Below are 12323 nucleotides of genomic sequence, written 5' to 3'. Positions count from 1 at the left end.
ACCCCTGAGAAAAGCTTCTTCAGAATCTAAAAATGGCATGATTCAAATGCATCACTAAATCAGTAACAGACACAAGCCTCTCACAAAGCTATCACCACAAATCTCTCTCACAAATAAATAGTGATCTATGGTTTCTCAGAACTGTAACTTTTCAAACAGGCTTTTTGGGCAGTTACTCTCCCAGTTATAGAATTCCTTCCCACTGGAGCAGCTTTCCCCAACATGGTGCTCTCCAAATGTTTTGGTTTACAACTCACATCGTCGTGTTCATTTGCCATGCTGGCAGGGGCTTATGGGAGTTGTAGTCCAGAACACCTGGAAGGCACCAGGTTGGGGAAGGCTGCACTGGAGGTTTGTCAAAGTACAAGCCTGAACATCTTCTCAATATAATGTATGACCTCTCCATGGTATGGATTTTGCCCACTCAGATTAACAGATGCAGTTGAAGATTTTAATCTTATGATGCAAATAGTGTTTTAATTTTATGATTGGAGTGGGGGAGGGGCATCTCTATGATGTGCATTTATATTTTTTATATTTTCCATTTCTGGATGGCAATTCACCTGGAATCCTTGAAAAGTGGCACAATAAAAGGGACTCCCCGGTGCACAAAAAACACCCAAGATACTTGCAGTTCCTTAAAGGCAGGGGTGGAGAACGTCAGCCATGAGGACCAAATCCAGTCTTCCTGAGGGATGAATCCAGCCCACTGTGGTTCCCCAGATGGCCACCTTCCTCTGGCCCCACCCCCTTTCCCAATTGTTTGGTGATTTCCCAGTTTTAGCACAGTTTTCTCCCCATTCTAAAAGGTTGAAATGTCTCTCCTAAGGCTTCGTTACTAGCAGTAAGACCTTTAAGTTAAAATATACTGGGGGTTTTGGCTCCACCCGCTTTGCCTTTGGCCCCTCCCCCCACTAGAATGCAGCCCCCAGGACCTTCTTGCAAGACTGAATTTGGCCCTTGGGCTGAAAGAGGTTCCCTGGCCCTGCTTTAAGGGAACTGGATCAACTTGCATGCAACTGTCTTTTTTAATTATTGAAATTGGTAATATATCAGTTATATTGGACTCTAGTTGAAACACCTTCAAATGAACTCAGAAGGGTTGTTTCTCTTACCAACTCTTTTTGGATGGAGAGAATGCGGTTGCGAGCAGCTTCACAGTTGGCTCTTTTCCCTGTGATGACAATAGTCTCTGAATTGCTGTTCTCTGCTGGGAGATCAATCTTAGTGTTGCACTCTTCACGGATCTACAGCGACAATGCAATGTTAAAGGAACAGGCATGGAATGCCTCCTGGGCCAAACAGGAGGCAGCTCTCAGTTGTGAAAGTGAAGCTTCATCTGTAACAAGAGGTGGCAGGGATGCTCGGGAGCAATGAAAAAACAGGGGCAACAAGAAGAATCAAGGAAGTCCCACCTTTTTGATATTAGCACCTCCTTTGCCAATGATATTCTTGTGGAATTGTTTGAAGATGGGAACAGAAATAGAATAGCTGTTTTCAACCTTACAAAGAAAACAACAATAATGCAATAAGTAAACGGTGGATACAAAGTCGAATCAGCAAATGCAATTTCATCTGTTTTACCCACTTCTCTTTCTCTCTCTCTCTCTCCTCGCACAAGCAGTCCTATACAATATTAACTGTGTATACCATCCCAAAGAGGGCACTGACAAACTGGAAAAAGAGCAAACAATCAGGGTGTAAGAGCATCTTCCTACAAGAAAAGGCTGGAGTGTTGGCTGGAGTGTTGGTGGCTTTTTAGTTTAGAAAAAGATTAATACAATGTGTAATTAATGTATGGAATTTGCTGCTACAAGATGTAGAGATGGCCATCAGCTTACATGGTTTTAAAATGGGATTAGACAAATTCATGGGGGGGCGGGTCTATTGATGGCTATTAGCCATAACAGCTAAATATAATCTTAAAGTAAATCTTCAGCTAAATTTAATCTTCATTATGATTTGCTGGTGGGGGGAGGAGGGCAAAAGCAGGAGAGGGCTATTGCCTTCAGGTTCTGCTTCCTGGAAGCAGCTGGCCTTTTCAGTCGTGGCACCCCAGGTGTGGAATGGCACCCCGGCTGTGGAATGGCCTACACTGTTTTTTTCAGCACCAGGAAAGACCTTTTTATTCACCCAGATATTTTAAGAACTGTTTTTAGTGCTTTCAGATCTTTGCACTTTTATTCTGCTTCTGATTTTACTCTGATTTTATGTGCAATAGTGTTTTTACTATTTGCTGCTGGCTTTATTTCAGTTTTGTTATGTGCTGCAATTATTCATTGCTTTATGGCTTGTATTATATTATTTTAATGTATTATCCACCACCCACAGAACTTGGGTTATTGGGCAATTTAAAAGTGCAACCAGTCAATCTCCATAGGACTGTGCCCTTAACCACTGGAATATGCTTTTGAGTTGAGGAGAAATTCTCTGCCATTTCCAGTCTTTGAATCAACACTAGATACTCTTTTAAGGGCCAGGTATAGCTTAGTGGGCTTGTTATAAAATAGAAAAAGAAATCTCAGCTAGTAACATTCTATGGTGCACCAGTTTCTTAATCCAGGTTAGTTACAATCCTGATGCAATTATGGGGTGGTAAAAGAGTGAACAATAAAGACAAAGAAATGATCTCTTACCAGATCCGCCACCATCTTCTGCATGTACTTTGTGCATTTTTCCACCTCGTTCTTGGGTCCTCTAAGTTGGACAATGTCACTCTTGTGTGATGGATCTGGGAAGTTGATAATAACCTGAAAAAAATATTCAACCCAAGGCAAGGTTAAATAGGCAGTTCTGAGCAACACAGTATTTGTGCATGCAATGGATCTAGGAGTACCCCTAGACTATGAACCTGATCTTTCAGAAGGAGTGCAACCCCATCCAGAACAGGCAATAAGCCTATCTCCCAGACTTGGGAACCACTCACCCACAGAGCTTCTGTCTTGCCAGGATTCTGTTTCCGTTTATTGGCCCTCATCCAGTCCATTACTGAGTTTAGGCACTGATCCATGACTTGCACAGCCTCTCCTGACTCAGATGTCACAGGGAGATAGAGCTGCGTGTCATCAGCAAACTGATGGCACTTGGCTCCAAATCCCCTAATGACTGCTCCCACCAGCTTCATATAGATGTTAAACATTGGGGACTAAATGGTACCCTGCAGAACCCCATAGCTCAGTTGCAAAGGGGCTGAGGAATGGTCACCCAATGTTAGTCTCTGAAATAGACCCTGCAGTTAGGACCAGACTCATTGTAACACAGTGCCTCTGATATCCATCCCACGGAGTCAATCCAGGAGGATAACATGGTCGATGGTATCAAAAGCTGATGAGAGATTGAGTAGAATTAACAGGGCTGCACTCCCACTATCCCTCTCTTGATAGAGATTATCCATCAGGGCAACCAAGGCTGATTCAGTCCTGTAGCCAGGTCGAAACCTGGATTGGGTCTAGACAATCAGTATCCTCCAAGAGTACCTGCAGTTGTTTCACCATGACCCTGTCCAGTACCTTCCCTAAGAAAGGGGTATTTGCAACTGGGCAGTAGTTGTCTAATACAACTAGAGTGGTCCAGAGTGGGCTTCTTCAGGAGTGGTCGCACTACTGCCTCCTTAAGGACAGCAGGGACTTCTTCCCATAGAGAAGCCTTCCTGTAGAGAAGGATTCACCACACTCTGGACCCACCCAATCATACCCCCTCAGCTAGCTTTATTAGCCAGGAATGGCAAGGATCAAGAGGGAACGTGGTCAGTTGCATTGCTGCAAGCACCTTGTCCATATTATCAGGCCGCAGCAACTGAAACTGATCCCACAAAATCAGGTAGATGGTGGTGTCAGACATCTTGACTGGAACTGTGCTATCTTCCTTGTGCAGGGAGGGAGGGAGGAAGGGAATCTCAGTTTGGTTGGTTGTGACCAGAATTTATCCCATTTGCACCTCCCAGAACTGAACGTGGACCTGAACTCAATTTGCGGTTGGAAATCTGTGCCTTTCCAAGCTTGCAATGCAATCTGAGCAAGAACAAAATTGCATGAGAAAAATGCGTACGTTTGGAACGTGCACAGAAAAAATGCATAGGTTTTTTCTTTAATGTGCTTTAGTCAATGGGAGAAAGTGAGTACAATTGAAAAATGCATATAAAAATGTGTACATTTTGAAAAATGCATACAAAAATACACACAAATTTCTGTACGGGGGGAAAAAATGTCCCAACCCAATATAGGCTCAACTCACAACAAGGCTTGCGGTGGAAATCTGAGAACCCCAACAAGTTCGAGTTTTGCTGATTTGCACATCCTACAGGGTGGAGGGTGGGAGAGAAATCCTAAGATCCCCAGGCTCATTTTTTGTTTAAAAATACAGACACCAATGGGGGTTTCTCTGCAGCTGCAGCAAAGCCTGCAGAGAGCCTGTTTCAGCTTCAGCCCAGCTTATGAAGAGAGGGATGTGTTGGATATAACCCATCAGTGATCTCAAAGAGAAACCAACAGGAACCCCATTGCAAGAGCAGAATAATCTATATATGTAAACATGCATAACATTTGTGTTGTGTGTGTTTTAAAAGTCTTTTGTTACCTCTGGAAATTTATCCCGGGTGTCCCGAATCCGTTCACCCTTCTGCCCAATGATAGTTCTATGGAATTTCTGCTCAATGATCAGGTCCTTAGTGCGTTCATTTTCCTGAAAAAATATTATGAAAAATCATCCCTGTGACGAATGCAACAGGCTGAAAGTGTATGCCAGCCTGCCCAACCTGGCTGGGAATGATGCAGCCCAACGCATCTGGAGGGCACCTGGCTGGGGAAGGCTGGGGTATGTTGTCCTTTATTCACCTACACACTGTTGTTGACCATGATTTACCAACTAGTCAAACTGCATTATTTGACAACCCACAAGTACCATCACATCGATTTGTCACCCAGGTACAGAAAGAATGGAAGAGCTTCCCTGGTGTGTGTGGGAAAGGTTGGCAGAAATCCTTGCTAATGATTAACCCTTCTCCTTCTGGACATAGTCCAGTTCTCCATCACTTACCATACGCGACGCGAGTTCCAGCAGCTCTCTCTTGGCCTCTAGAACTCCCTGAGGGTCTCCTTCAATCCTGATGTGGTTGCTCTTCTCATTGTCTGGAGGGATTCGCACAGATACTTTGTACTGATCCTTAATCCTGTTGACTGCAAATAAAAACATCCTGCTAAGTACATCTATCCATTGCATGTCCTCTGCAATCAAGGCTTCAGAATTTCAGAACAAGAGGATTACTTGAGGCGGGAAAGCCACCACTGCCTCCCCCCCTCCCCCACTCCCCAACTGGTCTCCCTTCCTCGCCCATCTGACCTGTCTCCCTCCTACCCGCCTCTTGAATCCTCTGCCTACCTATTGCATTACTGCTAACACCGTTGCCACCTCCTACTCTGCAGGGAGGCCAAGGTCTCTGAAGAGCCACATTGGCTGGGAAAAGTGGCTGGAGCGTTCAGAGAGGCGTCCACACCCAAGTGCCTGGCTCGAGGGGTCCAGAGAGGGCCCCTGGCGGAGGGGCCCAGAGCCAGGCATTGTGGGAGAGGGTGTCCCTGAGAAGAGGGGTCCCTGTCAAAACAAGAATTTCTGAAACAGAACAAATCAGCAAAGCTTGCAGAAAGGCGCTCTGATGACCTGCCCCATTCTAGAAATGCTCGTTTCTGGGGTTGCTCTAGAAAGCGCTATCATCCCATTGCGCTAACGGCCACTCCTGCTTGTGTAACCTAACGAGTGCTGGTGGACTGCCAGCTTTGGATACTGCCTTCTACGTACAACAAAATAACCAAGAAAGTGGGCAGGGGGAGAAGAGTGATGTCTCCAAGTTTTATTTTCCCAAGATTCCCACACAGATCGAACCTCTCTAACTAGGAACAAATTCTTTCTCATTAAGGGGCTCCCATTTTTGCAGTCTATTAATACATGAGTAATTCGCCAGGACAACTTATTTCTAGAGATCCATATGAATGACAAGAGAGACAAAAGATGAAATTCTAGGCAGCTTATCTCTAACAAGTACAAATGGGGAACAGAACTAATATATATTTTACACATACAGTGCCAACGAGCAAGTATTTAACTCACTATTTGCTCCACTCTTTCCAATGAGATGCCTGTGGAATTTATGGTCAATATTGATTTCTGCATAATCCATCCGGTTGATCTACAAAGAGCAGTCCATAGTTAGCCAGTTTTGCTCACAAAAAACAAACAAAAAACAAAAACAGGAAGCAATATCAGCCAAGATACAATAGATAACTAGCCACCATTACATCCAGATGTTCCACTGAGCTAAGTAGCTCAAGCCTGAATAGAAAGCACACAGCTTGGGGACACCCAGCAGTTTTGCCACTGCTTTACGCAGAACATGTTCTAACACAGCCCTTTGTTCTCTTTATGGCCATTCCATTGAAAATCTTAACAGTCTCCTTTTGTCCCTGAGATTGCAGTCCTAAGCACACATACCAGATGTAAATCCCACTGAATGCAATGGATTTGCTTTGCATCAAAATTTAACCAGCATATTTATTCTAAATAGGAAGCAAAGACCCAAAACTTGACAGTTTCAGTAATGGTTTATAAGACAGAGCTGTGCTGCATTTGTAACTTTTGACATCCTCCTCCATTTGAAATGATGGCTACACAATCAGATGTTATGGCTTATCAACTCACCAGATCCTTGACCATGCTCTCAATCTGTTCTTGAGCCATATTCACATCCTCGGTGGGTCCCTCCAGAGTGATTTTATCCTCTCCTTCAGTGAATTCTATGTGAACCTTTTTGTAAGAGAGAAAATTCAGCAGCAGCATGAGAACTACTGAAGAGGGATCGATGTAATGTCAGGGGAGTATATGTGGTTTTCTCCTGCAAGCAAATATGTTTCAATGCATCACTTGTATAGATATTTTCTAGAGATGGAAGAAGTAGACTCTCATGGATAGAAATAGGACCTAACCACTGGCTGAAAATGAATGAAATCTAGGCAACGGACTGATGGTTAAAATTCTCTGCTGATGCCCTGCTCTGAATAACTGCACCTTCACATGAGAGACAGGTGGCTGCCCAGGACAGAGCTCTCCTTGTGGTGGCACCCCATCTGTGGAATTCAATTGAAAAACGTACCCAAGCTTTGGGCAGCATTTAATATAGAAGCCTTCACTGATTTTTAGCTGCCATATTATCAGCTGTAATTTGGTCTTATTTTGATTAAATGGTTCATGATAGTTTTAAAAAACCCCACAAATACATAACACCTTTAAAGTGCATTTGAAAATCTGCCCATATCTAAAATGAGAGGTGGTGATGAGGACCTTGTTCTCTCCTTTTCAGTCTTGCTGCCAACTTAATCTCTACTTCTTATTCCCTACTTCAAGAGAGAAGAAGTGCCCTGAAATCTCTACTTCATGTATCAGAACTGCTAGAAGGTGATATGACAAGCTAGACACACTCTTCCTCAAAAGGCTTCAACTCATTTTCTCTCTTCTTTCTGGGGGGTGGGGGGCAAGACAAGGCTCTTCGTAGACTACTGCTCTCAAATTGTAAGTCCTCTTACACCTACAGGGCACATACATGCATACATATTTTGAGCCTCTGCTCTTTAGCAAATCCTCAAGCCCAATGTTAATGCGAAATGCCACTCTCGGCTGCTCATACCTTTGGCATCTGTTGGGTGATTTTGGCCAGGTTTTGCCCTTTCTTGCCAATGATGAAACGATGAAGCCAAGAGGGGGCAGAGACAGAGGAGACTGTGAAACTGTTGGCCTAGAAAAGACATTGTTGACAGGAAGAGCTGTAACCTTCCATGAGCAATTAATATTATCCCAAATGACAGACACTGATCATGCCAGCTCCCATCTCAACCCCAAATCCTCGCTGCAAGATTCTCAAGCAAGCATTCAAACAAGAAGCTGCAGCCTCCGGCAAGCTACAACAGCACAAGAAGACCATCATGCTACTGATTTTGGCTACCTAAGTATTTTATGCAGGATTTGGGGAAATTTATAATACAGCTGAACACACTACATTTGTTCTGAACTGTTACACTTTAGCAGCTTAGCAATTCTAATGATCAACTATTTGTAAAAATGTTAACAGGAAAGTTCCACGCAGGCCTAGCTGAGCTGCATCCTGGTTACCTTGGCATAGACTTCAGTCAGTGCCTGCCCAAGCTTTTCAGGTTCGCCACGCAGTATCACAGTCTCCGAGCTGCTGTCAGTGGGTGGGATCTCGACTGAGACTCCAGTTTTCTCCAAGATCTCTTGCAGGGAGTTCCCCTTGGGACCAATGACGTACTTGTGTTGGGACTTCTTCACCTCCACGGCAATGGTGGTAGTCTTCTTTTTCTGGGGAGAGAATGGAGCTAGATCATCAATCACAGAAGTTAGGGGGAAAGGAATAGGGTGGGGTAGGGGAGTCACCAGACACAGGTGGGGAAAAACTCTTGGCCCAGAGCAGAGCGGGGACAGATAGGCACATATAGGAAACGTCTGGTCTGCGTATGCTGTACAAACCCTTAAATATAGTAAAATATAGTAAGTAATACAGTATGACTGTATCCCTTCCTTTCTCCAGCACTATTCAGGTGTTATATTTAATAGTAAGGTGAATACATGAGTGGAGCCGCACAAAGAAGTTTTGTCACCAATGTGGCTCATGTAGCCCCTCCCCCAGATGTCCATGCATACAGTGCAAGTATCTGCAAGGAGGGAGCTGATCAAGCAGGTTTCTAGCTCATATGCAAGCCTGCACATGTACAGCTGTGCACATGAAGCTCCCCTCCCTGCAGACGTTTGCACTGCATGCATGAATGCCAGAGGGCGGGGTTACTTGATGTGCACCAGTTTGTGGGGTGGAGCTACTCAGCACAGGCCTACTTGTGTGTTCAGCTTACTACTAAATATAGTGCCTGAATAGGGCTTCTATATTTTTACCATATGGCAGACACACACACACACACACACACACACACCTGTGTGCAGTTCAGTGCCAAATACAAGCTTCCTGTGGTTTGGTTCTGCTATGACCGAGGTAGGCCTACTACCACTATGTGATTTTGATTGGTTAGCTAATCAAATGACCAGTGGCTCTACATTTATGCTTCCGTGTCAGTGAGCAAAAAATGCACTTATGAACTGATGATTTTGTAGCTAGGATATCCAGAACAGTTCTAAAGGAGAACATCAGCAGCAAAACTGCAGAAGAAAAAACATTATGAGAGTGAGCACACTCTCCCTGTTCCAATTCACATCTGCGGAGGTGAAGAGAAAACTAAGCAAGGGCAAACTCAACATAAATAAGAGGAAAAAGACAGGAAACATCTCTACAGAGGGGATAGGGAGAGCACAGTCCTGAGAACTGCTCTGGGAAGTCCTCTGGCTGGCCTGTACAATATGAAACTGCATGGAGACCACGCGAACCATACCTTTTCCTCATAGATCTTCTTAACACGAGCCACTGCTTGGGCCAGCTGCTCCTTCTCTCCAGTGAAGACTATCTCCGTCTTGTTGACGCTGGGAGGTGGGATGTTTATACGTGTCCCTGTCTCCTGCATGATCTCACTCACCAGCTTGTTGAAAGGGCCAGCAATGAAAGGATGGTACACCTTCTCCACTTCAAGCCTCTCTACTGCACGCTTATCCTAGGAAATAAAATCAAATATATATGTAATTTAATACAGCATTGGCTAAGACTCCATGAAAAAATATACCGAGAAAACACTAGCAAAAGATGTCTAGCCTTACATTTTACTGAAATTTCTATATTTCTTAATATGAAGCTCTTGAGACTGTTATTCATATGCCTGCAGCTTTTGCATATCCAAGTTCTGAAAATTTATTCTCCCCCACCGCATGGCATCTTGTAGAACCAGGCTGGGCTGGAGATACATGGCCTGTTAAAAACAGAGCCTGAAAGAGCAAGGTTGTTAGATGTGCTTGGGAGTGTGGGAAAGAAAGGGCCTTGAAGACAGAGGGAATTCAGAACAGAGTGTCCAGGAACACAAGGAAAGCAAAGGGGGGAGGGTAGAGACTGATGCGGTACAGACATTCTGCAGCTGCAGCAGTGTTTAATCTTAATAGTCCACGTGAGCCAAATGATTTGGGAATAGCATAGTGAATTTGATAATGAATCTCCTCTCCCGCTCCCCCTCCCCTTTGCTTTTCTTGTGCTCCTGGACACTTCTTGGGCAGTGTTTGCATCTGCCTATCACATGTCTGAAAAGGCTGAAAGTGCCAGTGTGATTATCCTGGAATGGCAGTAAATACATACATAAACCTAACGAGTAGATCAAAAATTCCTCATTGAAACAACTTAAGATTAGGAGTCAAAAGGGTATTGGACACAGCCAGATTCTCAGTGTGTCTGGACTTGTGTGTCTTCCCATTACAAGGTAGTCAATAGAGAAAAGTGTGTATAGACTTAGGTCATGCATAGCTTTGCATGCAAACCATCTAGGTGCTCTGATCCTCAGCATGTCTACTCAGAGGTAAGTCTAACTGAAGATAATGGAACTTGCTTTCAGGTAAATGTACTTATTAGGATCATAGCCTTAAATTAACAAGGAGAGCAAAACAGCGTCTTCTTTGTTCAGTGTAGCTGTTGATAAAGGGGAGGGGGGTTGTTAAATCAGTCATTCCCAAAGGCAATGAAGGAGAAAATGCAGCTTACTTGTTCAGCAGAGATCAGCAGGATCTCATGTCGAGCCTTCTCGATCCCTTCCTTGGTGCCGGTGATCTTGATCTGGTTGCTGGAGTCATCTGGCCGGGGGATCTGGATCTTAGTGGCAGTTTTGAGCTCAAGGTCTTGCAACTTCTCTCCATTTTTGCCAATGACAAAGCGGTGATGTTCCTTGGGAATACCCACTGCTGCTGAAGCCTAAAGCAGAGATTAAGTTGTAGGATGAAACTGCAAGCCAGTTCCATTTTTATAACACAGATACATCTGTCACCTTAAAGGTTGGATTGGCCAATTCAGTAGTGGACAGTGTCCCTCTGCCTTTAATGCCATGACGACGGAGGGGAGAATTTGATCAGGTGCACCTTCTCCCACCATATAATGGAACAGCAGTGGAGAAAACTGTATGTACCAAAGTTCACCATTGTAAACAACTACTAGAGACTGGAGACCCTGTCCAGACATTTTTCTCCCTCCCTCAAAATACTAGAACCCGGGGTCATCCTATGAAGCTGATTGGTGGGAGATTCAGGACAGATAAAAGGAAGTACTTCTTTACACAGTGCATAGTTAAACTATGGAATTCGCTACCACCGGATGTCATGATGGCCACCAATTTGGATGGCTTTAAAAGGGGGTTGGACAAATTCCTGGAGGAAAAGGCTATCAATGGCTACTAGTCCTGATGGCTATGTGCTACCTCCAGTACCAGAGGCAGTGAGCCTATGTACACCAGTTGCTGGGGAACATGGGTGGGAGGGTGCTGTTGCACTCATGCTGCTTGTGGGCCCCTGGTCGATGGCTAGTTGGCCACTGTGTGAACAGAATGCTGGATTAGACAGACCCTTGGTCTGATCCGACAGGGCTCTTCTTATGTTCTTATATTCAGCGGAATCAAACGGTAGGATTTTTTCTGAACTGTACTACTTCAGGTTACAGGTGGGGCAACTGCATGTTTGCTTCCCAGATATTAAAAATAAACAGAAATCCCTGCCTAGTTCTCCCATGCACAGATCCTGTCCACTCTGTTTTATTAAGTTCAACCTCAATGTCTCTCTCCCTAATATACTATTTTTCTTCACTCAGTGAAGGGGTTTTTTGGAAGGGGGAGGGGAAGCACTCAAACATGCAAATTCCTGACTTCCTTTGAAGCTCTGAATCTTCATTAATGAAGGAAAAAACCCTCCAGACTTCAGTCTGAAGTGAAACAATCCAGAAAAACTTGATATATGAACTAGTCTGGTCCTATGATCTTCAGCAAGGGTGCACAATCTTTTCAGCCCTGAGGGCCACATCCACTGTCTGCTAGGGCTGCACATACCCGTGTGTGTGTGCGTGCGCACACACATGCGCGCACACACACCACTCACACCAACAGCAACAGATCTTGGTCATGCAGCAACAGCATCTGTTCCATGTCACAGCATCAAGATGAAGCCCCCTCCTCTCTCCAGCAGCCCCCTTGATTCTGCCCATCCACCCCCAGAAAAAAATACCGGGGGGGGGGAGAGAGTCTATGTTTCCTGCCATGGAAGCCTCATTCCTAGAGCATCCCTAGAGTGTCCCAAGAAGTTGGCAGGAACCTTCAAGAACTACCTCCTAAGATGCTCCAGGGACACTCTTGGAATGAGGCCTC

At 44.6% G+C, this 12323-nt stretch overlaps 1 protein-coding gene across 8 annotated transcripts in view; it reads right to left on the bottom strand.

Moving 5' to 3' along the window:
* The window catches only part of HDLBP (high density lipoprotein binding protein), a 69911-nt gene that overhangs the window by 15165 nt on the left and 42423 nt on the right, over positions 1 to 12323 (bottom strand). For all 8 annotated transcript variants that reach the window (XM_084847024.1, XM_084847023.1, XM_084847020.1 and 5 more), the window contains 11 exons: positions 10682 to 10888; positions 9438 to 9653; positions 8152 to 8358; positions 7670 to 7777; positions 6688 to 6792; positions 6100 to 6178; positions 5035 to 5174; positions 4576 to 4680; positions 2637 to 2750; positions 1416 to 1502; positions 1116 to 1247 (listed from right to left, as the gene is read on the bottom strand). In XM_084847024.1, the coding sequence (XP_084703150.1) occupies positions 1116 to 1247; positions 1416 to 1502; positions 2637 to 2750; positions 4576 to 4680; positions 5035 to 5174; positions 6100 to 6178; positions 6688 to 6792; positions 7670 to 7777; positions 8152 to 8358; positions 9438 to 9653; positions 10682 to 10888 (1500 nt within the window). The remainder of the gene's footprint in view (positions 1 to 1115; positions 1248 to 1415; positions 1503 to 2636; positions 2751 to 4575; positions 4681 to 5034; positions 5175 to 6099; positions 6179 to 6687; positions 6793 to 7669; positions 7778 to 8151; positions 8359 to 9437; positions 9654 to 10681; positions 10889 to 12323) is intronic.

This window comes from Heloderma suspectum, chromosome 3, assembly GCF_057233095.1.
Source record: "Heloderma suspectum isolate Gila_16-S chromosome 3, 16-S_ref, whole genome shotgun sequence".
NCBI lineage: Eukaryota > Metazoa > Chordata > Lepidosauria > Squamata > Helodermatidae > Heloderma > Heloderma suspectum.
This window is presented reverse-complemented; position numbering and strand designations above follow the sequence as displayed.